General features: G+C 53.1%; 2 protein-coding genes, 1 long non-coding RNA gene and 2 other non-coding genes across 9 annotated transcripts in view; 2 read left to right on the top strand and 3 right to left on the bottom strand.

Moving 5' to 3' along the window:
- Window positions 1-26: 26 nt before the first annotated feature.
- Window positions 27-8645, bottom strand: TIMM50 (translocase of inner mitochondrial membrane 50). Its single transcript, XM_003735568.6, has 11 exons — window positions 8522-8645; window positions 7425-7575; window positions 6864-6895; window positions 6624-6645; window positions 4068-4126; window positions 3863-3982; window positions 3360-3464; window positions 3162-3260; window positions 1655-1811; window positions 1248-1354; window positions 27-232 (listed from the first exon to the last, which is right to left on the bottom strand). The coding sequence occupies exons 1-11, from the start codon at window positions 8627-8629 to the stop codon at window positions 131-133; spliced, it is 1062 nt and encodes a 353-aa protein (XP_003735616.2). The 5' UTR covers window positions 8630-8645; the 3' UTR covers window positions 27-130.
- An 83-nt stretch (window positions 8646-8728) lies between these two features.
- Window positions 8729-14705, top strand: LOC118150291 (uncharacterized). 2 transcript variants are annotated; one of them, XR_008478449.2, is made up of 3 exons: window positions 8729-8918; window positions 11784-11906; window positions 14569-14705. It is a non-coding gene; the product is annotated as an uncharacterized LOC118150291 (long non-coding RNA). The 2 variants fall into 2 exon arrangements; XR_013530895.1 differs by lacking the exon at window positions 14569-14705 and having other exon boundaries at window positions 11784-12122.
- Window positions 10669-10809, top strand: LOC118150402 (U4 spliceosomal RNA). The gene has a single exon (XR_004738503.1). It is a non-coding gene; the product is annotated as a U4 spliceosomal RNA (small nuclear RNA).
- The window catches only part of SUPT5H (SPT5 homolog, DSIF elongation factor subunit), a 30460-nt gene continuing 13811 nt past the window's right edge, over window positions 11217-27865 (bottom strand). For all 4 annotated transcript variants that reach the window (XM_035286995.3, XM_035286997.3, XM_035286996.3 and 1 more), the window contains 20 exons: window positions 26279-26530; window positions 24774-24863; window positions 24598-24668; window positions 21885-21990; window positions 21597-21690; window positions 21375-21511; window positions 19932-20087; window positions 19684-19830; window positions 18696-18842; window positions 18469-18594; window positions 17185-17269; window positions 16753-16872; window positions 16568-16670; window positions 16352-16479; window positions 16159-16264; window positions 15562-15720; window positions 15287-15455; window positions 14972-15175; window positions 11709-11804; window positions 11217-11628 (listed from right to left, as the gene is read on the bottom strand). In XM_035286995.3, coding sequence (XP_035142886.1) covers window positions 11485-11628; window positions 11709-11804; window positions 14972-15175; window positions 15287-15455; window positions 15562-15720; window positions 16159-16264; window positions 16352-16479; window positions 16568-16670; window positions 16753-16872; window positions 17185-17269; window positions 18469-18594; window positions 18696-18842; window positions 19684-19830; window positions 19932-20087; window positions 21375-21511; window positions 21597-21690; window positions 21885-21990; window positions 24598-24668; window positions 24774-24863; window positions 26279-26530 — 2640 coding nt within the window. In that variant the 3' untranslated portion in view covers window positions 11217-11484. The remainder of the gene's footprint in view (window positions 11629-11708; window positions 11805-14971; window positions 15176-15286; window positions 15456-15561; window positions 15721-16158; window positions 16265-16351; window positions 16480-16567; window positions 16671-16752; window positions 16873-17184; window positions 17270-18468; window positions 18595-18695; window positions 18843-19683; window positions 19831-19931; window positions 20088-21374; window positions 21512-21596; window positions 21691-21884; window positions 21991-24597; window positions 24669-24773; window positions 24864-26278; window positions 26531-27865) is intronic.
- Window positions 22447-22515, bottom strand: LOC128930578 (small nucleolar RNA ZL116). The gene has a single exon (XR_008478812.1). It is a non-coding gene; the product is annotated as a small nucleolar RNA ZL116 (small nucleolar RNA).

Genomic DNA, 27865 nt, shown 5'->3' with positions numbered 1-27865 from the left:
TCTGGAGACTTTCCAGACACAGCAGGTGTGGCATCTGGGATGTACTTTATTGGACAAGTGGTGGCCCAAGTCTTGGTCTGGAAGCGCTGGGGCCCTGCACCCAGGCACTGAGTTTGAGGAGGCCCAGAGGTCAGGGCTGTTTGGAGCGAGGCCACAAGCGGCTGGTGAGGGAGCTGAAGAAGAGGTTCTGCTTGTTGGACTTGGAGAGCTCGGCCAGGCGCTGCTGCTCCTCCTGGAGAGACGGAGGAGAGGGTGAGCCCAAGGTGGACAGAGCCTCCTCCCAGACACCCAGGTCCCCAGGCCTCAGCACAGGGGCCACATTCCCTTTTGACTTCTGCCAAGACCAGACCCCTTTCCCCAAACCCTGGGGCCCCCAGCCCCCAGTGCAGACACTGGGAAGAGTCAGCCCTGAGCCGCAGCTAGCAGTGCAGGCTTCAACGTTTGGAGGATGCCAGACTCAAAAACCAGGCCCTTGAGGTATTCAGGCCTGAACTTCAGTAGCTTCTCAGGCCCCAGACCCTCATAATCCCCTTCCACAGATCCCAGGGTCCCCTCCCTGAACCTGAGATCCTGTCCCAGACCCTGTTACCCAAGGTGAATGCTGGTGAGATCCCAGGTCCAAACCACATGGCCCTCCTCACCAGACTGCATCGTCCTGCCCCTGGACCCCCTGAGCCCCATGACCCCTGTCTGGATTGGGGGAGTGGTCCCCAGGCCCAAATCTCTAGGGACTTCTCTGGGCACTCAGAGGCTCCCAACACTAGGAACCTAACCTAGAATCTGGTTAACCTCATCCTAGACCCCTGGAAATCTTACCCAGATGCAATCCATACTCAGTCCAACTCCCAAATTACCAGGATCCCACCAAGACCATCAGAACTCTCCCTATAGCCTTGGGCCACGTGCCCAGGATCCTCTTTCCAGAACTGATCAAAACCCACAGTCCATCTCCACAAGGTGCCCCCAGACCTACTCAAGACAATTAAGGGCAAGCCCTCTCTCAGACCAATCTCAAATGCTCTCCTGTCTCCTGTTCTCAGAGCAGCCAGCAGAATCAATGCATCCCCTCAGTCCGGCAGCCCTACAGGACTGCTGTGTTATACTCCCTGGTTACAGAGACTGAGGCAGAGAGGAGGTATCTGCTCACAGTCACACAGCCAAGCCAGGAGTGTGGAAACAGGCTGCCCCAGGCTCCTCGTCCAGGAGCCTCAGAGCCAATCCTCCACTCTGGGCATCTGAGCACCAACCTGCTCTAGCCGGCTTTGCCGCTGTTTGAAAGCCGCCAGTGGGTCATCCTCCAGGGCATAGTGCTCCAGTACAGTCCGCACGTCCTCCACACCGTTCAGTGCAATGGCTGTGGGCACAACAGGAGGTGGTCAGCCAGGCTTCTGAAGGTCAGAGGGAGACAGGGTCCACAAGGCGAAGGTCCCACACTGGGGCAGGGGGGAGGTCAGTGCTACCTGGAACGCTTCTATACGCCCTGAAAGGGCTCCCCTGAACATCCCCAAGTATCCCCTAAACATTCCATGAACATCCTAAGAAGCTCCTGGAGACTCCAAGGTGCTCAGGCACCTCCTGCACCTCAGTCGCCCAAGCCAAGAATCAGGCATTTATCCTTCCTCTTCAGAGTCAGGGGGTCTGGGGTCAGCCTTACTCTTGAGAAAGGCTGACAGGTCCAACAAGACCCGGTCATCAGAGTTGCCATCCCAGGGCCGCAGGGCGACGCCGTTATAGGGCTGCAGGCGGAAGGCTTCCTTCTTACAGTCCACAACTACTACTCGAGCTGGGTCCCGATTCAGACATGAAATGTCCTGGAAGTGAGTGACAGGTCAGGTCAACATCTGTGTCCCACTCTCCCCACATTGAGACAACACAAAACATACACACACAGCATCACACACACACTAGGACAGCCACGGCAGGGCCTCTCCAAGACTGGGCTTGGATGATGGCATCAACCCCCACAGGGGACAGGCATAGTAGCTTATGCCTGTAATCCCAGCACTTTGGGAGGCCTAGGCAGGAGAATCACTTGAACCCAGGAGTCCTAGCCCAGCCTAGGCCACAACAATGAGACCTCGTCTCTACAAAAAATTTAAAAATTAGCTAGGCACGGGCCAGGTGCGGTGGCTCACGGCTGTGATCCCAATGCTTTGGGAAGCTGAGGCAGGCGAATCACCTGAGGTCAGGAGTTCAAGACCAGCTGGCCAACATGGTGAAACCCCATCTCTACTAAAAATACAAAAAATTAGCTGGGCATGGTGGCAGGCACCTGTAATCCCAGCTACTCGGGAGGTTGCAGTGAGCCAAGATCATGCCATTGGACTTCAGCCTGTGCAACTAGAATGAAACTCCGTCTCAAAAAAAAAAATTAGCCAGGCATGGTGCTGCATGCCTATAGGCGCAGCCACTCAGGAGGTGGGAAGATCACTTGAGCCCAGAAGGTTGAGACTGCAGTGAGCCGTGTTCACACCACTGCACTCCAGCGTGGGTGACACAGCAAAACCCTGTCACAAAAACAAAAAAACCCCCAGGAAGTTGGGGCACTAATCACATAGATTCCTAGACCCAGGGCCTAGCACACACACAAGTGATTAGGAAGTTCCTTGCAGCCACACCCAGGGAACCACACACAGACTGGCACCCAGACAGACCATTCAAGACCCTCGATCACAGCCCATGCATTTCTGAATTCCCAAGAACACCACAGACTCCCTCAAGACACAGACAGAAATGCAACAGATACATGGACACTTGGAGCCAGGTCCACAAAGAGGCCCATTCATAGATCCAGACCCCTGAGTGTATCACTGGTCGCAGTAACAGACCCCAGGTCAAACAAACCGCAATTAGTCTCATATGTGCAATTATAAGCAAACCACCCCAGAAACACCAAGTTACAGAAACAGACAAAACCAACTTCTAAATGCTACGTCCTTATCACTCACCCCCAACTATCTTCTTTAGAGAGACCTCATCTCTCCCTACTACCGAACCCAGATTCCAGAGAACAAAAAAGGGTGCAGATGCCTGGCCAAGGCTAGAGGCAGTCGCATGCCCTGCCAGCAGGAATTGAATCTAGGGTCAGAGATGAGCCCCCCTTCCCTCAAGCAGTGCCAACCCCACCAAATCCCAGAGGCCGACCCGTGAACCCACAGCACCTTAACATGGTGCCCATCCATGTATCTCGTGGCGTCCCGGAATAGGCGGTAGGAGATGAAGCCGTGGGGGTCCACACTGTCAATGAGTGGAAAGGCAGTCTGGGGTGCGGAGGGAGAAAAGGTCAGGCTGAGCCTGGCCCTCCAGATCTCCACGCCTCCTGCCACACCGACCGTCCCTCCCCTGCCCCAGGGCCTCACCATGCCAGTCTCCGACGTAAAGATGACAATTTCATATAAAGGGGCAAGCTGCTGGAACAGGGTCTCGATGCCTGGGCGCTTCTTAAACCTCCAGCCAGTGGCCAGCTGGGGAGACCGTGAGGACAGTGAAACACCAAGACCCAGAGGCCCTCAGAGTCCCCAAGAGGACAAAGACCCAGCCTGGGGGATTCCCAGAACGGAGTTCTCTCCCTCTGTCTCTGTGGCTCTTGAAGGTTAAGGAGTACATGGGCTGTGACCGAGGGTCTGGGTCCCAGAACAAGAGCAGGCTCTTCTGTGGTACTCCAGCGTGCCTGGGCACACCTATATCACCCTACAGAGTGGGTGTTAGCATGACTGCCTTCTCCCAGCTGAAGAAAGCAAGGCAACGAGAGGTGACATCTCCTCCGCCAAGATCACATAACATGGCCAGGGCCAAAAGTCCACCTCATCACAACCCCACTGCCCAGGTCTATCCCCAACCCACTGCCTTCCCCGGGACACACCGACCACTCAGGATGCAAGAGGACACCGGTGAGCTCCAAAACGAGCGTATAGGGCGGCTGGTAGTACGGCTCCTGCAGAGGGTCTGGGAGAAGGCAAGGGCTGGTGGGCTCGATGATCATCTGTGGGAGAGGGACAGGATGGGGGCACTCAGACAAGGAGGCTAGGGCTGGACACACGGGGTCTGAGCCTAGGGCTTCTGCTCACCTGTCTGTAATCTTTGAAATATTTGTATGTCCGGCGCAACTGCTGTACCAGAATTGGATCTAGAACACCAGGCACAAAGAGAATCCACAATAAGCCGCTGCTCAACCTCCCAGACAAACCAGGGGTTTCTATGTACCAGATACAAACAGTTCTGCATACCCACCTGCTTTGAACCAACTCATTTCTAGGTCCAAAGGTAGAAGGCAATGACATAGCGCCAGATAGGAAGAGAGATTTATTTACCTGTCCCGTTTTATGCTGACACTTACATCCACACACTACCCCAGGTATGAAACAGAATGCTTATACACCGGCCCACTTAAAACCCAGACATAGAAATCTGCTGACAATACACCAGTGTATACATATATTTTTTATAGAGACAGGGTCTTGCTCTATTGACCAGGCTGGGCTTGAACCCCTGGGCTCAAACAATCCTCCCACCTTGGCCTCCAAAAGTGCTAGGATTACAGGCATGAGCCACCACATCTTCCCACTTTGAATCACTAGGCTTCCAGATCTGCCCACGTTAAGCCAGCATGCCAAATCTAAACCACAATGAATATGTAAACATATCTGTATACCGTAAACCAGTGGTTCAGAACTGGGAAGGATTTTGTCTTTCTACCTACCCCTGGGAAATTTGGCAATGCCTAGAGATATATTTGATTGTCGCAATGCTGGCATCTAGTAGGCAGATGCCCAGGATGCTTCGAAAATCCTTCCATGTACACAGCAGTCCTCCACAAGAATTATCTGGTCCAAAGTGTCAATGGGGCCAAGGGTGAAAAACCCAGGTTTAGGTGAATATATTGTCTTGTTTACTTTCTCTCGCGCTCTTTTTTTTTTTGGAGATGGAGTCTCCCTCTATTGCCCAGGCCAAGTGCAGTGGCATGATCTCAGCTCACTGCAACCTCCACCTCCTGGGTTCAAACAGTTCTCCTGCCTCAGCCTCCCGAGTAGGTGGGAATACAGGCACACACCACCACGCCCGGCTAGTTTTTTGTATTTTTAGTAGAGATGGGGTTTTACCATATTGGCCAGGCTGGTCTTGAACTCCTGACCTTGTGATCCACCCACCTCGGCCTCCCAAAGTTCTGGGATTACAGGCGTGAGCCACTGCGCCCAGTTACTTTTTCATTTTAGTTTATTTTTTTAGAGGTGGAGACTCATTCTGTCGCCCAGGCTAGAGTGCAGTGGTGAGATGACAGCTCACTGCAGCCTGTAACTCCTGGGCTCAAGTGATCCCACCTCAGCCTCCTGAGGAGCTGGGGCCACAGGCTGAAGGCCACCACTCCCAGCTAATGAATCCAGTATAAAACAGTAAACATACATGGCTGCCTACTTCAATACAGTGTTTTTAATGTAATACATGGGCCCATCTCTTAAAAAAACACAATATATTTGGCCAGGAGTGGTGGGTCACACCTGTAATCTCAGCACTTTGAGAGGCTGAGGTGGGCAGATCATGAGGTCAGATCAAGACCATCCTGGCTAACATGGTGGAACCCTGTCTCGACTACAAATACAAAAAATTAGCTGGGCGTGGTGGCAGGTGCCTGTAGTCCCAGCTACTCGGGAGGCTGAGGCAGGAGAATCTCTTAAATCCAGGAGGCAGAGGTTGCAGTGAGCCGAGATCACGCCATTGCACTCCAGCCCAGGCGACAGAGCAAGATTCCGTCTCAAAAAAAAAAAAAATTAGCTGGACGTGGTGGTATGGACCTGTAGTCCCTGCTACTCAGGAGGCTGAGGCACGAGAAACACGAACCTGGGAGGTGGAGGTTGCGGTGAGCCAAAATTGCGCCACTGCACTCCAGCCTGGGTGACAGAGCAAGACTCTGTCAAAAACAAAAACAAAAACAAAAAAACCCCACAATATCGAAAGCAGTTAGACTAGTAAACATATACACTTTAAACCTCCAGGTTTTCCTGCCCAAGTTAAATCAGCATAGTGATTTGTTGAAGCTAGCAAGATTCTAATCTGCCCAGTCAAACCAGCACTCACTCACCTGCCCAGTGTGAAAGACTGTATTAACATGACTGTTTGCAAATGTCCCCACATAAACAGGTGGCTTTCTGGATCCACCAATTTCATTTGACAAGACTGACAACTACTCTACTATCCAATTTGTCAGAAATTTCAGCACCAAAAGCTGGTTAACCAGATGGGGTGGGAGGAAGGAGGCATTGTTTTGAAAATGAGACTAATGGAGTAGGGGCTTGGGGGGGTTGGGTAAAGAGTTGGGAGCTGCAGATGCTCAGTCTAAGGCACAGGAACCCACGTGTCTGGAGATAGGCCACCCTGTGTCCCCAGGCCCTCCCACCCAAGGCTCCCCACCCCCATCTGTCCCTGACCATCTGCTCAGGGCTGAGGGGCCAGGGAAGTGGGCTTGGGCTTTGTAAAGTCCCTCCCCACAAAGCTATCCAGCTGCTGGCTCCCCAACCTCCCCAATGGAAGGAGGAGGGGCCAGAGACACCAGATGGGGAAAGACACATCCTTACAAATGACAGAGCTGAGAGGGTCGGGGACTCCAGAATCTGTGCTTGTTTACTCACCATTGTCGAATTCATCAGGAATCTGGGAGGTAGAGAGAAAAATGGAAGGTTTAGGATGTCAGAGGCAGAACCTCATCACACCCATAAAAGGAATCTCCAGGACCCCAAGAGGAATAAGCAAAGGTCCTTAGGAAAGAAAGGCTCACTCCAGACCAGCAATGAGCCTCAACAAACCAAAGGGGACCCCTCTCACCCACAGGCTAGGACTCCTGGCAAGGCCTCAGTCTCTTTTCCCCTCACCTTGGCACCTTTTTCGTCCACAGAGTTGTTTCCTGCAAGGGAAACCAGGATGAATATGAGGAATTGGGGTGCAGTCTCCTAGGTCCTGAGGGAGGAGTGGGATAGGAGGCCTGGACTCCTGGATCTGAGGGAAGAGAGTTAGAGGCACAGCCTTCTGGATTCAAGCCAGGAGGGGGCTGGGAGCCAAGATTCCTGGGTCTTTGAGAGAAAGGGGGCTGGGTCTGTGTCTCTTGAGTCTGAGGGATAAAGGAACTAGTGGGAAGGCTGGATTTTTGGGTGCTGAGGAAAGACAAAGTTTAGGAAGCTGATCTACGCCTATCCTTCCCCATCTTCCCCTCTTTCCTCTATCCTGGTACAGGAACCAACTAGAAAGACTAGAACCTTAAGAGGTAGAAGGGAGAAGAATTCCCTGGTTTTCAAAGGTAGGTGTCCTACTTGGCTGCCCTATGGAGGAGAGCCAGGGAATTAAGATGGAGAGGTTTGAGTGGGTAAGAGTGAGAGGTTCCACAGCGGACGAGGGAGGCAAGGAATAAAACTAGGGGGCAGCGATATGTCCCTCACCAAAGATATAGACGACGCTCACGGTCCCACCAGCTCCAAGCAGTCCAGCAAGCCAGAGAGCAACTTTTTTGGCATAGCTGGGACCCTCTGAGCCCGGCTGCTGCTGTGGCCCCTGTGCCTGAGTGCCCCCGCGGCTCCCGATCTCAGCGACCTGCGGTTGAGAAAGGGGAGGTCAAGAGAGAAGAGCTGATCGTTCCAGCATTCCAGTCCAAGAAGAATCAAGTTCAGGAGTCAAGAGGCAGACACCCACAGAGCCTGGACGTCTGTGTCCCTGGAGGGGCAGTCAGGAAGTGGGGCTGCTCAGAGGGTCAAAACCAGACTGTCCAGCGCCAGGATGCCAAGAGTTTTAAGAGCCAACAGGCCAGGTGCACAGGATCCTGCAGACAACACGACTAGAGGGTGTGGAGCCCGGAAAAGCAGATCAGGGAGAATAAGGGATGGGAAGGCCTAAACTCTGGGATGTGAAGGAACGCAGGGCACAAGGGGGAGGGGTGGGAGGGCGGGAAGGGGCAGACAGGACCGGGAGTTATGACATCTGGCTGCTTGGGGCTAAAAGGTAGCAGAGTACAGGGTAAGGGATGGGAGCAGAGGCGGCGAGAGGCAATCACTTGTCTGGGGCTTGGGGAACTAGGACACAGAAGTGATAGACTTGGAGGTCAGAATGGCTGGGTCTCTGACAACATGGAGGCAGGTCGAATTGGAAATCCAAACGTCTACCTCACCACCCTCACCACCACCACCACCACCTTGGGAGTAAAAATAACTCCCAAGGCCAGGCTGGGACTCCAGCGTCCCACTCCCCTCCTGCTCAAATAATCACCTGAGTGGTCACTGAGATGGGAAACAGGTAACCCCCTCCTCCTCCGGCGCCCACGTGGGTGGGAGGTGGGATCTGGAGGACACACCTGGGCCCCCAGCCTCCAGGCCAGGGGAGCAAGTGCTATTCACCCAGGAGGCTGGGAAGGGGCCCAAAACCCAAGCGACGTTTTATTCAGCACCCTGAGGTGCGGCGTCCCAGAACCTCCAAGCCGCGGCGATATGTCCGTAACTCCAGGGAGGGGACCCCACATTCAGAGCGCCACCCTCGTTCCGCTCACCTGATCCGGAGCCCGGGGGGGCGGCGTCGCCAACCTCGTGCACAGTCCCCGCAAGCCTAGCCGGAGCCCGCTCCGCAAGCGCGATAACAGAGCTACCGAGGTCGCCATCTTGCGCTGACGCCACGCGGCCCCACCCACTTGCTCCCTTTATTCCCGCCCCGGGCCGGAGCTACAGCCAATGGGAACGCAGAGGAGGGGCGGGCGGACGGAAGCCCGAAATAGACCAAAGGCTTCGGGCGGATTGCCGCAGGCACGTTTGCCCCAACGATTCTGTTTGATGTCCCTGGGGGCACCAACTGGGATCCAAAGTCATCTGGACCACGCCCAACTTGGGCCGTGCGGAGCGCCACCGCCGAGGCAAAGGATGCAGCAAGGGAAGTGGTCAGATTGCCTAGAGGTAAAGCAGAGGCCATAATGAAGGGAATCATTGGCTGCCTGATTTGTCCCAAAAAAAGTCAGGAGTCAGGTCGCTTGTCTCACGTGTAAGGGCATCGGCCTTCGCCTCCCAATTGTCAAAAATGGAAACTGGGGCTTAGAAAGCGACCTGAAAAGCCAGTCCTCAAAACCTTCTGGCCAGGCGCGGTGGCTCACACCTGTAACCCCAGCACTTTGGGAGGCCAAGGCAGCGGATCATCTGAGGTCAGGAGTTCAAGACCAGCCTGGCCAACATGACGAAATCCCCGTCTCTACTAAAAAAATAAAAATTAGCCAGGAGTTATGGGGCGCCCCTCTAGTCCCACCTACTGGGGAGGCTGAGGCAGGAGAGGCAGAGGTTGCAAGGAGCCTAGATTGCGGCACTGCACTCCAGCCTGGGCAACAGGAGGCTCTCTCAAAATAAATAAAAATTAAAATTAAGGCTGGCGCAGGGGCTGCGCAGGGGCTCACGCCTGTAATCCCAGCACTTTGGGAGGCCGAAGCGGGTGGATCACCTGAGGTCAGGAGTTCCAGACCAGCCTGGCTAACATGGTGAAACCCCATCTCTACTAAAAAATACAAAAATTCTCCTGCCTCGGCCTCCCAAGTAGCTGGACTACAGGAGCCTGCCACCATACCCGGCCAATTTTTTTGTATTTTTAGTAGAGACAGGGTATCACCCTGTTGGTCAGTATAGTCTCAAACTCAACTCAAATAATCTGCCCCACCTCGGCCTCTCAAACTGCTGAGATTACAGGTGTGAGCCATCACGCTCGGCCTTAAATGTTTTGTTTTTTCTTTTTTTGAGACGGAGTTTCGCTCTTGTTACCCAGGCTGGAGTGCAATGGCTCGATCTCGGCTCACCGCAACCTCCGCCTCCTGGGTTCAAGCAATTCTCCTGCCTCAGCCTCCCGAGTAGCTGGGACTACAGGCGCACGCCACCATGCCCGGCTAATTTTTGTATTTTTAGTAGAGACGGGGTTTCATCTTATTGATGAAATGTTTTATAATACATTTACATTTGTAAAAAGACAGGAATATCTAATGAGGAAGGGAAGCAGGTTCTGGGTACTAAGCTCCAGTCTCTTTAAGATTGCACCCACTCCTGCCCCACGTCATTGGAAAAGCTACAGCAATCCTGCTGTCACTGCTGTCAGGGCTCAAGAGAATGGACCGCTGAGCACTGTAGCTCACACGTGTAATTGCAGCACTTTGGGAGGCCAAGGCAGGAGTATCACTTGAAGCCAGGAGTTCAAGACCAGCCTAAGCAATACAGTGAGACACATCTCTATAAAAAATATAAAAATTAAAAAGTTATCCAGGTGTGGTGAAGCATGCCTGTAGTCCCAGCTACTTGGGAGGCTGAGGCAAGAGGATTGCTTGAGCCCAGGAGGTTCAGGTTGCCTGGGCAACAGAGCGAGACCCCATCTCAAACAGAAAAGAAGGACCATCAGCTGGATGTAGTGGCTCACGCCTGTAATCCCAGCACTTTGGAAGGCTGAGGTGGGCAGATCACAAGGTCAAAAGATTGAGACCATCCTGACCAACATAGTGAAACCCTGTCTCTACCAAAAATACAAAAAAATTAGCTGGGTGTGGTGGCATGCACCTATAATTCCAGCCACTCAGGAGGCTGAGGCAGGAGAATCGCTTGAACCCGGGAGGCAGAGGTTGCAGTGAGTCAAGATTGTGCCACCACACTCAGGCCTGGTGACACAGCAAGACTCCATCTCAACTTTGCGCAGTGGCAGTATTGTAGCCAATGAGGTTTATCTGAGGCACGATTATTGCTCATTGAAAACTTTTCCCAATACCTCACCATGATGACTTAAAATATAATCAGCATTGGCAGTTTTTGGCAGTCTCAATTGGGACTCAATTAAAAAAAAAGAAAAAAGACTCCATCTCAAAAAAAAAAAAAAAAAAAAAACAGAAGAAAGAAAAAGGACCATCAAGCACTGTATCCTGCACTGCAGGAGGAATGTAGGTTTCCTGGAAGACACTGTGATTTTCACTCAGCATAATTCATGTCTGAATAAGATATGTCAGCAATCACGATAAGCTCTGCTCTGATCTCCTTCGGATGTCTTCTCACACACATTCCCCTCAAACGCCCTCTGGGGCAGGCACTATCACTATTACCTAGATGGGAAAACAGATTTAGGTAAGGCCCAGTTATTTGCCCAACCACAAAGCAAGGAAGTGGAGTGTGCAAATGACCCCACTTAAAATGAAGACACCCCATTCCCACAGCACACACAACACACACTCCCCCCAAGACTTTTAGACCAAACAGCTTTTTATTGAAAGACAGTACAACAAAAGCAACCTGTGGGAAGAAGATACAAGAAAGTGGGGACCCTCCCCCAGACTCTACTCAGATTCCCATGAGCACCAGGGAGGGAGAAGATGGAAAACTAGAAAGAGAAATAAAAAGAAATCCAGAATGATCGGCCTAGCCCTGAGGCGGGATCTGGTGTCACAGCCAAGGGCCAGGGAAGGAAGGAGGATCACTTTTCATCTGCCGAAGTTCACCTGCCCTGCCTGCTTCAGGCTTCCAGGAGCTTCCCCAGGAAGCGGAGGTTGAGGATCTTGAGCTGCTCATCCAGGTCCATACGGACAATGCCATCCTCACCATCGATGCTCAGCAGGACACCTGTGGCTTCCCGATCCTCGCCCAGGATCACTTTCACCTGGGGGTGGGGGTAATGTGGTCAGGGCCCATTGCAGTGCCCAACACCCCTCATTTCATCTCCTTGCCCCTTGCCCTTACCTTGTTGTTCTTGGTGGGGGTGATGGGCTCCAGGTGCTCACTGGAAATGCTGACAACCTTCTCACTGTCCTTCAGGTACACAGAGCACATGCCGCCCTGGAGGATGGGGACAGCCTGGTCAGCCTGTCCTGCTCCCAACACGGACTGAGGCCCACACTCCAGGGGACACAGGCTCAGGGCTCATTCTGAAAACTCAAGGTGAAATGGGGCAGGAGAGGCCACAGCTGGGCCTGGTTCCAAGGCCTGGGGCCTGTGGTGCATGTCAGCGTCGGGAGACAGGGGTGACCCAATCAGCAAGAGAAGCATCAGAATGAAGCTAACAGGCAAAAAAAAAGATTGCTTCTTGACTCTTCATGTCCCAAACTGGCCTCAGCATCCTCCCTGAACCTGCTCCTCTTCCTGGACCTGGTCTCAGGCCCCACCAGAGCACTGCACTTCATCTTGGTCACCTCCCTCACCAACATGATCCAGGCTTTGAGGCCTGGCCATTCAGCCTGTAAGGATCTCTCCTACCTGCCTCCTGCCTCTTCTGCACAGCCCTGCCCTAGTCTAGCCCAACCTCCTCCTGGGCTCCTGGCCCAGTCTCCCAACCCCCAATGGATCACTGATAGGGCAACATGGAAAATTCATTCCACGCCACAGATCTGCTCCCACCACTCTCCTGCTTAGATTCCTCCATGGCTCTCCGGCATCCTCTGGACAGGCCGGGTCCTCCAGGCTGGCACACGACAGGGCCCCAGACAGCTCTCTGGCCTTATCATTCACCTTCCCTTCAGCTTTTTTTTTGTGAGAAGTCTTGCTCTATTGTCTAGGCTGGAGTGCAGCAGTGCCATCTCAGCTCACCACAACCTCCACCTCCCATGTTCAAGCGATTCTCCTGCCCTGAGTAGCTGGGATCACAGGCATGTGCCACCATGCCTGGCTGAATTTTTTTTTTTTTGTATTTTTAGTAGAGACAGGTTCTCACCATTTTGACCAGGCTGGTCTCCAACTCCCGACTTCAGGTGATCTGCCCACCTCGGCCTCCCAGTGCTGAGATTATAGGCATGAGCTACTGCCCAGCCCCCTTCGGCTCTTTATGTTACAGCCACAACAAAAACTTCCACTCCAGGAATGTGCCCAGGTTCCCCTCACCTCCTGGCCTCTGCACATGTGGTTCTCTCCATTTGGAACATTCTCAACCCAGTCATTTTTCTTAGCTTACTCCTATTCATTCTTCAGGTCTTGGCTCAAATGTCTCCTTCCCCAGGCAGCCCTCCCCAGTTCCCCACTAAATTGTGTAAGGTGCCTCCTCTGGGTTTGCACAGCTCCCCTTGCCCTCTGGGCTTCCTCCATCCCAGCTCTGCCCACTCTGGGCTGTCACCGTCTGAGGACACGTCTGTCTCCCCTGGTGGAATGTGAGATCTTTGAGGACAGGGCTTGGAGCTGCACTGGTCTCTGGTGTTTAATTTGATTAATATTTATTAGAGAGCCAACAAGGTGCCAGTCCTTCACCTAGGAAGTGGGGCTTCTGAGGAATCAAACACAGGCTTTGTCATCAAAGAACTGCACCAGGAGGCCGGGTGCGGTGGCTCACGCCTATAATCCCAGCACTTTGGGAGGCCGAGGCGGGTGGATCACGAGGTCAAGAGACCGAGACCATCCTGGTCAACAAGGCGAAACCCCGTCTCTACTAAAAATACAAAAATTAGCTGGGCATGGTGGCTCGTGCTTGTAATCCCAGCTACTAAGGAGGCTGAGGCAGGAGAATTGCCTGAACCCAGGAGGCGGAGGTTGCGGTGAGCCAAGATCGAGCCATTGCACTCCAGTCTGGGTAACAACAGTGAAACTCTGTCTCAAAAAAAAAAGAAAAAAAAAAAAAAAGAACTGCACCAAGGCAAGCTTTAAGCTTTCAGGCAACAGGGAGATTAACATGAAGAATTACACAGACCTGCCAGAGACAGACCAAAGACAGCCCAGGTACTTCCCTCAAGGGAGTCTGTCTCTAGACAAATAATGGGACCAGGCACGGTGGCTCACACCTGTAATCCCAGCACTTTGGGAGGCTGAGACAGATGGATCACGAGGTCAGGAGTTCGAGACCAGCCTGGTCAATATGGTGAAACCCCATCTCTACTAAAATACAAAAAGAAAATCAGCGGGGCATGGTGGCATGTGCCTGTAGTCCCAGCTACTCGGGAGGCTCAGGCAGAACTGCTTGAACCCAGGAGGCGGAGGCTGCAATAAGCAGAGGTCACAACACTGCACTCTAGCCTGGGTGACAGAGGGAGACTCCGTCTCAAAAAAAAAAAAAAAAACAGAATAAAAGAAAGACATAGGAAAGTATATGTGCAAAGGCCCTGAGGCTGGCGGAAAATCGGTGAGTTTGTGGAAGGCAGCCCAGGGGTGTGGCTGCCTGATGCTAAGCCCAAGCCTCGCACACAGAAGTAGCATTCAGTACATTTTACTGAGTTGCTCTCTCAAAGAAGTATGTCAAAAAGTAACCACACTTCTGTGTGCCACATACTGTTCCAGGCAAATGGGCCCCAACTGTATGCAAAAAAGGCAGGACTGAGCAGAGCGAGCTAAAAATCCCTGCCCTCCAACCTGGATAACACAGGGAAGCCCCAGCTCTACAAAAATACAGAAAATTAGCTGGGTGTGGTGGCATGCGCCTGTAGTCCCAGCTACTTGGGAGGCCGAAGTGGAAGGATCAGTTGAGCCTGGGAGATGGAGGCTGCAGTGAGCTGTGATCATACCACTGCACTACAGCACGGGTAATAAAGTAAGCCTCTGTCTCAGAACAAAACACACAAAACAAGTCCCTGCCCTTGCGGAGTTATCAAATACATTCCCATCTTTCCTACATCTGTTTTTTCAGCTACAAATGGAGACTTGCTCAAGTCTGTAATGCCAGCACTTTGGAAGGCCGATGCGGGTGGATCACCTGAGGTCAGGAGTTTGAGACCAGCCTGATCAACATGGTGAAATCCCATCTCTACTCAAAATACAAAACTCAGCCAGGTGTGGTGGCATGCACCTGTAATCCTAGCTACCCAGGAGACTGAGGCAGGAGAACTGCTTGAACATGGAAGGTGGAGGTTGTAGTGAGCCTACATCACACCACTGTACTCCACCTGGGCAACGGAAAGCAAATCCATCTCAAAAAAAAAAAAAAAAAGGAGACTTGAACATGCAGTTAGTTAAAAAATAAAGTAATCACAGAGTATAGGGGGCACCAAGGTGAGGATGCCTGCCCACCCAGCACCCTGGGCCCCACGTACCGTGACACTGCGGATGACACCTGTCTGTCCCACCACCTGTGTGTCCAGGTAGGTATCTCGCACCTTCACCTGAATGTCAGTGGTTACCCAGTCGCTGGAGTTCTGCTCGATGCCCGAGCCTGGCGTGTGAGGGTTGTAGCCACCAGGGGAGGGAGCTCCAGGTGTCATAGGACTGTAGCCAACAGGGCTTGGACTGGGGCTAGCCTGCAGGGAAAAGAGGAGTATCCTTGGGAATGGTCGCCTGGCCTGGCCGACCCTATAGGCCTGAGGCCACCCCAGCCCACCACCCTCAAGGGCAGGCAGGCAGACCATTACCTGATAGGCCATGGGTGAGGGTGTAGGGTGGTAGCTGGCCGGGGAGTGGGTGTTCTGGTAGCCTGCTGGGCTTGGCGCCACCTGGTGGTAGCTCTGGGGGCTGGGGCTGGGCTGGTAAGAGCCTTGTGGGGACGGGGCAGCATAGGGAGAGAACTGGTCTGTGTTATACCTGCAGAGACAGGAGAGAAGGGAACATTTGTTGGAGCAGGGAGGGGAAAGGAGGCAGTGGGAGGGTTTGGGCAGGGGTAGATGAGGGCAGGCCCCAGCGGACTCACATGGCCGGCGTCCCTGGCGTCTGTGGGTTGTATTGTGGGTTGACCTGTGGGGATGAGGGGTCGGGGTAGCCAGGTGTTTGGGGATTGGGGGTTCCCCCATAGGCCTGCGGGGACGGGGTAGGCTCGTCATCGAAGGCATACTCATATTCTTCTTCAGCCCTGTTGAGAGAAAGGTCTGTTGAGAGCAACTGTGGTGATAATGTGGTGGATGCTTATAGAATAGCACCCTACACCAGACCCTGAACGGAGGGAATTTCATTCTCATGAGAGCCTCATTCAGAGGAGCTCCTGATGTTATTTCCCTTCCACAGCCGAAACTGTGGCGCAGAGAGATGAGGGTACCCACCCAAAGGTACCCCACCCAGGATCTTTCTCCAAGCCCAGGGGTACCCACAATCACTACTGAGGCTGGGGCTAGAGAGGAGGCCGCTTTTCCCCAACTCTGCCATGCTATGCCTCCTCCTTCAAAGGCACCAGCCTGGGGCTGGGAGCGGAGAATGCTGCATGGGCCCCACAAAGCCCTCCATCCCCCAGACACCCAGTGTGACCCCTCACGAATACCAGCACACACCAGAACCTGGAGAACCCTGGACTCACCGTGACGGCGTGTTGGGGTTGTTGGGGTCCCAGGCCCCACTCTGCGCAGGAGTGCGGCTGCCATCATGCAGGGGCGTCTGCGAGCCGTAGTGTGGGGTGCGGCTGCCTGGAATGTGGGAAATGAGTGTGTCTATCAGTCCTGTCCCTTCTCTAGGCACCCCAGCCCTCCTCCCTGTCCCCTGCAGGCACTCACCATCCTGGAGGGGTGTCTGTGAACCATACATGGGCGTTCGGGAGCCAGAGCCATACATGGGCGTCTGCGAGCCATACATGGGCGTCCGCCCATAGGTCGAGGTCATGCCGCCCGGGCGCCGAGAGCCCCTGTAGACGCAGAGAACAAACCCAGTGAGCAGGACCCTCTCACTGCCCAACAAGCCCCACCCTTGCCCTCCCTAGGCCCTGCCCGTACACCGTGGTGAGCCGCTGACGGTCCACAGAGATGGTCTGGCAGGTGGAGTGCAGCTCCACGCGGGCTGTGGACTCTGTGGCATCCTTCACCACACCGATGTAGCCTGGTAGGGGGCAGGAGGTCAGGCCGGGTAGGCTCTCCTTCACCACGCCCCTCCCCAGGCCTCCACAGGCCTTGCAGGTCACCTTTGTAGGGCCCCTGGGAGATGCGCACAGTCTGGCCGATGAGCTCGTTGTCCCTCCGGCCCCGGCCCCTGCTCATGCTGCCACTGCTGCCACCTGGGCTACCAAAGCCGCCACGCTGACCTGGGGATGGGAGGAAATGTCACTGGTTCCCCATGGCTATGCCCACAGCCAAGACACCATCAGAATGACCCCTTCACTTGCTTGACTCCTCCCTACTTGTGTTAAGAGCCTCCCCTGCCCACCCCCTGCCCCTCACCTTTCCTATGGAAGCCCTGACCATTCTGGGCCATCACTGCAGGGTCTACCCTCCTGAGGGTGGTGAATCCCCTAATAGCAGGGCCCAGCCCAGTGAAGGCACTCACTGTGGGCTGAACAACCAAGTTCCTCCCAGCCCTCTCTACCCCCCACATTCCCATACCCTGAACCCCTCACCTCCAGCACTGGGGTGCATGGGGCTGCTGATCCGGGGACTCATAGGCGCAAAGCCACCCACGGTGAAGTTGGTCACATCACGTGGCTAGCAGAGAGGCAAGGAGTGAACTGTTGTGCAGGGGATGGGGTGGGAAAGCCTGGGTGACAGCTCCCAGTCCCCACACCACACTGAATGCCTCCACGTGGGAACAGCTCCTGCAAGGATCTGCCTTGTCGCCACCTCTGCCTCCTTCTGGTAGCAATGCCTAATTTGCTTTGGGGAAACTGCCACTCCTCTATCATTGTAAGCCTGTCAATCAAGAGGCCTGGGCTTCCACTGGCCAAGGAGCAAGACTAAAACATGGCTAGTTAGGAATTTAAGCCTTTAGAGACACAAAAACCACAAACCACAGGAACTCAGCATCCCATCTGCAGGGCCCTGAGGAGACCACCCAGCTGCCCACGCCCCAAGCCTGAGTTCCTCTGTGTCCTGCACAACTGTCCTACGAGCCCACCTCAGGGCCTTTGCTATTCTACCAAAACGCTCACTCTCCATCCCATCATTCAGGTCTCTGATCCAACGTCGACTCCCACAGAGGCCTTCTTTACCCTCCTCTGTCTAAGCAGCAGCCCTGGCGCTCCCTGTCTCCTGAGCCCATTCTGTTTCCTTCACAGCGCTTGCCATCACCTCACACTGGACGGTTTATCTGTCCGTCCATCTCTGGAGTACCTGCTCTGGGACAGCAGAGTCTTTTCTTTTCTTTTTTTTTGAGACTCCAGCTCTGTTGCCCAGGATGGAGTGCAGTGGCACCATCTCAGCTCACTGCAAGCTCTGCTTCCTGGGTTCAAGCGATTCTCCTGCCTCAGCCTCCTGAGTAGATGGGATTATGGGTGAGCACCACCATGCCCGGATAATTTTTGTATTTTAAGTAGAGACAGGGTCTCACTACGTTGGCCACGCTGGTCTCGAACTCCAGACCTTGTGATCCGCCCGTCGTGGCCTCCCAAAGTGCTGGGATTATAGGCATGAACCACCATACCCAGCCTAGCAGAGTTGTTTTTTGTCTTGTTCACCACTGGTTCTCCAGTGTCTGGCACCTTACAGGTGCTCAGTAAAATGAAATGAATAACTTGGTGAACAGCTCAGAATCCCAAATAAACTTTCTCACTCTTTGCCAAGGACCTGACAATGACACTTGCTCTCCTAATCCCTCACAAGCCCAATCTCGTTACTTCTGGGGCCAGGGGAGGCTAGAGAGCTGAGCCAGATACCCAATGCACAGGTTCCCGCCATGCCCACCTCACCTTCGAGCCCCCAGCCAGCACCAGGTGGCGGGTCTTGCAGACAAACATGCCCCCATTCTCCACCAGCTTCTTGCAATGTAGGAAGGCAAAGCTGCGGAAGAGATGGCGAATCTCCCCCTCTCGGCCCTAGCCAGGGAGAGAAGGGTCACGCTTTTGACCATGTCCCTCTCACCCTCGACCAACCAAATACTTTCAGATACAGCTCAAAGGCAGGAACTTGTACTCACTGAGTGGGGGCCGTCAATGACCTTGACGATGTCTTTCACATGGATGTTGTTCTGCTCTGAGTCCAAGGCCACAGCAAAGCGGTTGTCCTTCTTACGGGTCACAGCCTGATGCCTGACCGTCACCACCTTCCCGTACATGTTCAGCACCTATGGAGGGAGAGCAGGGAGACTGTGGGGTAAGAATGGGAAGGGGAGATATGGGACAGGGGTTCCCTAAAGTGGGATGATCCTTCCTTGTGGGAGACGATCCCAAGTTCTACAGGGCATCTCAACTCCCTGGCTACAGGAAGGGCAGGCAGGCAGGGTGCCACCCTTTAGGTACTAAGTCAACCAGCAATGTTCCCCGTCATTCTAAAATACCCTTTGCAAGGAGACTACACCCCCTGATTGGGCAACAGGAACCTGACAGATGGAGGAAGGGGCTGATAGCAAAATAATAGCTAATTGTTCACCCATTACTCTGTGTCAGGCCCCTAAGATTTCACTGAAGCCTCAAAACTTCCTCTGAGATGGATTCTATCATGATTTCCATCTTACAAAGGGAAACTCAGGCTCAGAGAGGGTGAGTCACTAGCCCAGGGTCACATAGCACAGAAGCAACAGAGCCAAGGTGAAAGTGGAGTCCAGGGTCCTAAGTACTGTGCTCCATGACTCCCACATCCGTGAGTAAGGGGCAAAAGCAGCAGGGCACATGTGGCACTCCATCCTTGAGTGAGGCCAGCCACCAGGGTACATATCTAACCTCAGGGGAGCATTCACTATGAACAGAGTAGATGCTGCTCTCATTTCCATTTTGTAGGCTGTGAAACAGGCACAGGGAGGATCAGTGGCTTGCCATGTGCCCACTATCAGCCAGTCAGATATGAGTGACAGAGCCAGGTCTGCAACCCAGAGGAGTCTGGGGGCTCTGCCACCTCCCAGGATGAGAAGCTGAGGGACAGGAAGGCTCCTAAAAGCAAGTCTCCGCCACAGAGCACAACACACATACCTGGAAAGTCTCCCGCTCTAGTCGCACGATGACGCCCACAGTCTGGGGGTCTAGCTGCACCAGCTCGCCCCATTCATGCTGGCCCCCAACATCCACACCCGATGCTGTCTCCGAGCAGAGCTGCAGGTCGCGAGGGAGCACCTTCAGCTGCCGGGGAGTGTGAAATGGGTGAGGCCTGGTCCAGGTAGCTCACCTGCCTGGGTCTCCTCTTGGCACATCGCCTTCCCCCGACCCTTCCATCCACCTACCTCATGCATGGTGAGGTCAGAGAACAGGATAACAAAATTCTCCTCCACCCGCACGATGAGGCCTGTGTCGCCCTCGAATCGGCCGGCAATTACCTTCACATGGTCCCCCATCTTGAAGTATTTCCGAAGTTCCTGGGCTGGGAACTCCAGCATGTCCTGGGGGATTGGGTGTGAGGACAATGAGCAGGTGAGTGAGGGGAGACCACCACAACCTGACTGTCTCTCCTGTCTTCAGAATCCACTCATGTCCTCAAAAAAACACTCCAGGCTCACACCACCCACCCCAGACTACCTTAGGCCACCTGGCTGATCCCTCAGACTGCACCAGAAACAGCTGACCCCAGACACAGGACACCAACCTGGACAACCTTTACCCACAGAGACAGCTCTTTACCCACAGAGAGACAGTCTGCCCTTGAGACACATGAGGCCTGCCTGGACCCACACAGAGAGAGCCTGCCCCTCAGACACAGGACCCCTGACTGGACAGCTTCTCAGCCCCACCCTGACACAGCCTCACCCCACACATCACATTGTGCCTGCACAACCCCTCAGACATCACACACACACACACACACACACACACACACAAAGCCAACAAAACTAAGCACCTACCTCAGATTACTCCATTACACTCTCAACTCGGTACTACCCAGATGTCTTGCTTTTCAGAAACAAGACAGACCAAGTCACTCTCCAGAGACACATACAACCAGGCAGGTCTGCCGGTGATGTGGCCACAAATCAGGACACACCTCTTGGATGTCCATTTCTTCCTTATTTATTTATTTGACAAAGTCTCGCTCTGTCACCCAGGCTGGAGTGCAGTGGCACAATCTCGGCTCACTGCAACTTTCCACCTCCCTGGTTCAAGCAATTCCCCTACCTCAGCCTCCCAAGTAGCTAAAATTACAGGCGCACGCCACCACACTCAGCTAATTTTTTATTTTCTGTAGAGACAGGGTTTCACCATGTTGACCAGACTGGTCTCGAACTCCTGATCTCTGGCAATCTGCCCACCTTGGCCTCCCGAAGTGCTGGGATTACAGGCATGAGCCACTGCGCCCGGCCTCTTCCTCCTTTAAATGTCCACAAGCAGGCATTGACACACACCGTCCTCCCTCACACTCAGGAAAGAAATGTTGAACACACACCCCATATATGTGCAGCCCAGTCATCCCCAAAGATACACACCCTAGCAGTCCCCTGGGGACAGAAAGGACCTACCTGCCAGGCCCCCCAAAATGTAACCAGACATCCTTTTCTCCAAATCACAAAACCAGGCCTGCTGCCCACCGACCCCAAGCTGCACTCAGAGTCTCTCAGGCACCTGAGAACACTAGAAGGGCCTCAACTTACCCCCCTGGAAACCAGGTGTCACCAGGCACACCGCCACCTGGACAGCCACATACAGTCAGACGTCCCTGAACACTGGGCACCTACCTTGAGGTCTTCATGCTTGGGCATGATGGTGATCTTGTTGCCATCCACGCTGAGGATCTTGCCCTGCAGGTTGATGAGCTCACCCTCACAGACCTCTACATTGTCCCCAGGTTGGAAGTTGTGCTCCCGCTCCTTCCCTGCAGGGGCAGCAACTCAGCTGATTCAGGGGCTGCCACAGGCCGCCCCTGCCCCTTAGCCCAGGTTACAGAAGGAGTCAAATACCTGTGCTCTCAGTCACCACCTCCAGGTCGATGCCCTCTGGCTGGTCCTCAAACTTCTCCAGTTCAGAGAGTGTTGGCTTCACACCCTCCGTGATCTAAGCCCCCAGGGGAGAGGGGAAGAGAAGGAAATGGCCCAAGGTCAGTGCAACAGCCCAGCTGACTGGGCTGGAAAGATGGTTAGGGAACACTCCTAACTTGAGGAGTGGGACAGACCCAGATAACCCACAGCCCAGGTCCTGGCCTGCACCCCACCCTCATTACCAGTGCCCCTCCTGTCTGGGACCCTCACCACGGCAGACATGGCGAAGCTCTTGAACAGAAAGCCCTTCCGGCTGTAACGGTTCCCCTCAAAGATGAGGAAGTCACCATCAGAGGCAACATCGCCCCCCAGGGACCTGGGATTTTATGGGGAGAGAAGATTAGAAGGGAGGGTCAAGAAGACAATCTTACTGTACCTGTCTTCTCAGCTGGCAACAGAGGGAGAGGACCACAGGCGGACTGACCCATGCCATCCCAGCACACACCCTCTTGGCAGCAGTGACTTCTCACAAACCTCAAAGGCCCAGCTCCCTGTACTCCTCCACTCATTCCCTGATTTATCTTTCACCAGAGCACTGATCACCATCTGACAAGCTAGTGTTTGACCTGTCCCCCTAACTAGCATGTCAGCTCCAGAAGGTCAGGGATGTCACAGTCACTAAATTTCACCAACAACAGTGCCTGGTACGCAGGAGGTGTGCAGTAAATATTAGCAGAACAAAGTGACAGTATCAGACAATGACACCAGTTAATATTCACAGAGCACTCGAGCCTGGCCTGCACATTCAGGACCTCACAGACCTCCCCAAATCTGTGACATCAGTAACTGCTCATTTCCAGGTGAGGGAATGTAGGCTCAGGAAGGTCACACCACACGCCCAAGGTTGCCAAGCCAGAGGATTCAAAAGCAGGCAGGTGGGACTCCCAAACATGTGGCACCTTGGCCCTGAATGTGGAGTGGGGGCCACTTCGTGTCTATTCCATGTCTCCAGGGTGGGGAAGAAGCCTTCTCCACTCTCCAAAAGGGAAACATATGGGAGGAGCAGGTCAAGTTCTTCCTACACTCACGCAATCGCTCTCCCATGGTGAATCTGGGAGGGGGGTCGGCATGCTCTGCAGAGCATGTTGGGGTAGTTGGTCAGCTGGCTTGCTGGGGGGTGGGGAGGGGAGCATTACGGTTTGCTCTTTGCAAAGAGGTGCAGTTGAGTCAAGACCAGTGGTATAAATGGGTCCAAACTCAGGCAGGTGAAGTATTAGCAAGGCCCTTGGTGCAGACTGAAAGGCGTATTCCACAGCTCTCCTGTTTTCAGACGGAGTCTTGCTTTTGTTGTCCAGTCTGGAGTGCAATGGTATGATCTTGGCTCACTGCAACCTCCGCCTCCCAGGTTCAAGTGGTTTTCCTGCCTTAGTCTCCCGAGTAGCTGGGATTACACGCATGTGCCACCATGCCCAACTAATTTTGTATTTTTAGTAGAGATGGGGTTTCTCCATGTGGTCAGGCCGGTCTCGAACTCCTGACCTCAGGTGATCCACCCACCTCGGCCTCCCTAAGTTGGGATTACAGGCATGAGCCACCATGCCCAGCCACCTCTTCCTTTATCTGAAGGAAAACCTGACTGGCTGAACTACATAAATTTAGTTCCAGAACAGGACCAGAGGGAAGCATGTCACTGGCACCTCTTGTTTCTCCATCGCCTCCTCTCCTGCCCTTCCTGCCAGAGCCCTCAGTTGGCCCTGGAATGTTGAAATTCCTAGGCTGCTGCTCCAATTCTCTACCCAGCTGGGGGATCCGGGAGGCATTTGAGGGAAAGGGGCTCCATATCCCCCATCTCAAGTGGGCATAAGCAGATCAGGAAGCCTGACAGAGTAAATTCCATTTCAATATGTCACACCATGGATCACACTTACTATGTGCCAAGTGCATTCTGGGCATATACACACACTAATTTATTGAATTCTCACTACAGTCTATAATCTGAGGAAGCAGAGGCTGTTTTCCTCAATCTTTTTAAATATATTTTTTAACTTTTTCTTTTTATTATTTTTATTTTTAAAGATGGGATCTCACTATGTCACCCCTTGCTTGACGAGGCTGGCATCAAGCAAGCCTCCTGCCTCAGCCTGCCAAAGTGCTCCCTCCCACTGCACCCAGCCTCATCAGTCTTTTGGTTTTTTTGCTTGGTTGGTTTTATTTTATTTTTTTTGAGACAGAGTTTCGCTCTTGTTACCCAGGCTGGAGTGCAATGGTGCAATCTTGGCTCACCGCAACCTCTGCCTCCTGGGTTCAGGCAATTCTCCTGCCTCAGCCTCCCGAGTATCTGGGACTACAGGTGTCTGCCACCACACCCAGCTAATTGCTTTATTTTTAATAGAGACAAGGTTTCACCATGTTGACCAGGATGGTCTGGATCTCTTGACCTCATGATCCACCCGACTCGGCCTCCTAAAGTGCTGGGATTATAGGCGTGAGCCACCGCGCCCAGCCTTGTTTTTGTTTTTTTTTTGAGACAAATTTTCATTCTTGTTGTCCAGGCTGGAGTGCAATGGCTTGATCTGATCTTGGCTCACCGCAACCTCTGCCTCCTGGGTTCAAGTGATTCTCCTGCCTCAGCCTGCCAAATAGCTGGGATTATAGGCATGTACCACCACACCAGCTAATTTTTGTATTTTTAGTAGAAACAGGGTTTCTCCGTGTTGCTCAGGCTGGTCTTGAACTCCTAACCTCAGGTGATCCACCCACCTTGGCCTCCCAAAGTGCTGTGATTATAGGTGTGAGCCACCATGCCCAGCCCATCAATCTTTATAGCAGAGGAAACTGAGGCACAGCAATGTGAAGTGACTTGCCTGGGGCTATATGTCAGGCTAACCTGTGGCGGGGCCATCCCTGTGGAGGAACCTGCAAAAGGCACATTCTGCACACCAGCCCTGGGGACCCAGCCCAGCCAGTCCCCAAGGACACCCACCTGATCTTCTCAGCATCAAACAGCCTCTGCGGAGGCCGCTTAAACTTCTTCCTTTTGGCAAACCAGTCTTTCTATGGAGGAAAGGGGCATGGGTGGGAAGGGTGAGGGAGTGGGACTTGGCCACCAGCGAGATGGAGTGTACCCCTTCCCCCAAGGCCACAGATTCCCCCAAGTACCAAGCTCATGCGGGCCTTGATGCGATCGTAGTCAATGCGTGGGACCATCTTCAGGGAGATGGTGTTCTGGCTAGGCTCCACGTAGTCCACCTGAGCAAAGTGAGCAGGGTGTCAGCAGGGCCCCACCCTCCTTCCTGACCCCAGACACAAGAAGGGCCAGGAGATGCTAGGAAGGAGAAGGGACACAGGATGGTGGGGAAAAAACCAGGCGGCTGACAACTTCCAAAAGTCCCACTCTAGCCTGTCTGTCCCCTCAACTCTGGCACTGAGGAGCCACTGCCTACTAGATATCTCCACCTGGATGTCTAAAGGTCCCTGAAATCCAGGACAATTGCAGCCAAAGCGCTGATTTCCCCACACCTGCCCCTTCTGGCCGCATCCCACTCCGTTCTTCCCTCTGCTCAGGCACACAAGTTGGGAGCCACGCTTGACTCCTTTCTCCTACACCTACACCTGATCTGTCAGCAAATTCCAGCAGCTCTGCCTTCAAAATACCTGACCTCTTCCCCTTCTCCACTGCAGTCTCAGCATTCCAAATTCAAAACACAGAATGCTCAAAAACTGGAAAACTTCTGAGCACCAACATAATGCTCAAAGGAAATGCTCACTCTCAGATTTTCAGATTTGGAATGCTCAACCAGTAAGCATAATGCAAATATTCCAGGAGCTGAAAACATCTGAAATCTGAAAAACACCTCTGGTCTCAAGCATTCAGGTAAGATCTGTATCAGGGTCTTGGTCCCATCCCACCAGCACTGCTACCTGCACTCTAGCAGCAACCTCCTGCCCGGAGCCCAGGCTATTCCAGGCTATTCCAGGCCCCGCCCCCAAGCTACTCCAGGGTTTCTCAGCCTTGGCACTACTGGCTTTTTGGGCCAGGTAATTCTTTGCTGTGGGCAGCCATCCCGTCCATGTCTCTAGCATTTCTGGGTTTAACCCGCTAGATGCCATAAGCATCAACCCCCTCCCCAGCTGACATAACCGAAAATGTCTCCAGACATTACCCTGGGGAAACATCGCCCTGACTTCAGAACCAGTGGTCTAGTCTCAACACAGTCACCAGAGAAATCTTACTAACACTCAAGTCAGCCTGTGCCCCTTAGAGCCCTCCCATCCCACTCCAGTGAACACCAAAGCCCTCCAATGGGTTGCAAGGCCTTGTGAGCTCCCTGACTCATCTCCCACCATCCCTGCTGTGGCCAGTGACCGTCCCATCCTATCTCATAGGCCACTCCTGCTGCTCCTGCTGCCTACAACACTCCTCCCCAAGAGCTCCACATGCCTCACGGCATCCGCTCTTTCAGCTCTTTACTCAACACGCCTGAGAATGTGCACAGAAGACAGCCATCTGTTTTCTGTGTGCTCACAAAACCCAGACTCTGCTTCAGCTCATCTAAGTGGGGTTCTATTCTCTGCAGCAGAAAGAGCATGGGAAGGACAAAAGGAAAAGAAGGGAGAACAGAATGGAGAAACCCTGACTCCCATGCCGCCCCGCCCCCTGGCACCTGAGCAATGTCATCCTTGTAGATTCCCCGCTTGAGGCGGACCCAGGACTTTGGTTTCAAGTTGGCCACCTCTTTCACCACTTTGAGCACGTCTGTCATCTCCTTGATGGGCACCATCTGCTGGTTCCAGTAGCCAAGCCGCAGGTTGCCCACCCCCTCGATGGCCTGCTTCACATGGGTCTGCTTGTAGGCCTCTACGTAGATGTAGCCCTTCACATGCTCTGGTGCCACTACTGACTTGATCTGCAGGGGCTGCAGGTGAGCAGGGGGAAGGAGGAAACAGTGAGACACGACTGCTAATAACAGAAATGACTGCCACTGATCAGCAGTCCCTCTGCTAGAATTCATCCCACAGGAACACACTGGCGCAAAGACATGGACACAAGCGTATTCCCTGCAGAATTATTTATTACAGCAAACAAACCGGTCTGGAAATTTTAAATCCAAATATAGTAACTAGTTAATTTATGGCTTAACTGTGCCATGAAATACAATGTTGCAGTTAAAAAAACAAACAAAAAGATGGGATGAGGCTCTATGTGGTGGCTCATGCCTATAATCCCAGAACTTTGGGAGGCCAAGATGGGCAGATCATCTGAGCCCAGGAGCTTGAGACAAGCCTGGGCAAAATGGTGAAACCCCATCTCTACAAAAGATGCAAAATAGGCCAGGCACAGTGGCTCACACCTGTAATCCCAGCACTTTAGGAGGCCAAGGCGGGTGGATTACAAGGTCAGGAGATCAAGACCATCCTGGTTAACATGGTGAAATCTTGTCTCTACTAAAACTATACACACACACACACACACACACACACACACACACTATCTGGGCATGGTAGCACATGCCTATAGTCCCAGCTATTTGAGAGGCTGAAGCAGGAGAATCACTTGGACCCAGGAGGGAGAGGCTGCAGTGAGCCGAGATCACGCCACTGCACTCCAGCCTAGGCAACAGAACAAGACTCAGTCTCAAAATAAACAAATAAATAAAAACAAAAATACAAAAATTAGCTGAGCATGGTGGCACATGCCTATAATCCCAGCTACCTGAGAGGCTGAGACAGGAGAATAGCTTGAATATGGGAGGTGGAGGTTGCAGTGAGCTGAGATTGCACCATTGCACTTCAGCTTGGGCAACAAAAGTGAAACCCTGTCTCAAAAAAAAAAAAAAATTAGCCAGGCATGGTGGCATGTGCCTATAATCCCAGCTAACTACTTGGGAGGCTGAGGCTCAAGAATCACTTGAACCTGGGAGGTAAAGGTTGCAGTGAGCTAAAATCACACCACTGTACTCCAGTCTGGGTGATGGAGTAAGACCTGTCTCAAAAAAAAATAAAAAAGAGATAACACTTCAAACCCACTAGGATACCTGTAATCAAAAAGAGAAAAATAAGTGTTGGGAAGGATACAGAGAAACTGGAACCCTCATACATGGCTAATGGGAATGTAAAATGGTACAGCTGCTTTGGGAAACAGTTTGGCAATGCTTCAAAAACTTAAAACAGTTATCCTATGACCTAGCAATTTCCCACTGAGGTACTGATCCAGGAAAACTGAAAATACATGTCCACACCAAAATATGCAT

The sequence above is a fragment of the Callithrix jacchus genome, chromosome 22, assembly GCF_049354715.1.
Source record: "Callithrix jacchus isolate 240 chromosome 22, calJac240_pri, whole genome shotgun sequence".
Lineage (NCBI taxonomy): Eukaryota > Metazoa > Chordata > Mammalia > Primates > Cebidae > Callithrix > Callithrix jacchus.
This window is presented reverse-complemented; position numbering and strand designations above follow the sequence as displayed.

What these genes read in the sequence shown, in the direction of transcription:
- TIMM50 (XM_003735568.6), bottom strand. Translation starts at nt 8,629, where the DNA reads ATGGCGACCTCGGTAGCTCTGTTATCGCGCTTGCGGAGCGGGCTCCGG. An exon ending in ATTTCAAAGATTACAGACAG is followed by an intron (nt 3,983 to 4,067) that starts GTGAGCAGAAGC and finishes CCTCTCCCACAG; the next exon opens with ATGATCATCGAGCCCACCAG. An exon ending in TCTTGCATCCTGAGTGGTCG is followed by an intron (nt 3,465 to 3,862) that starts GTGTGTCCCGGG and finishes CGGTCTCCCCAG; the next exon opens with CTGGCCACTGGCTGGAGGTT.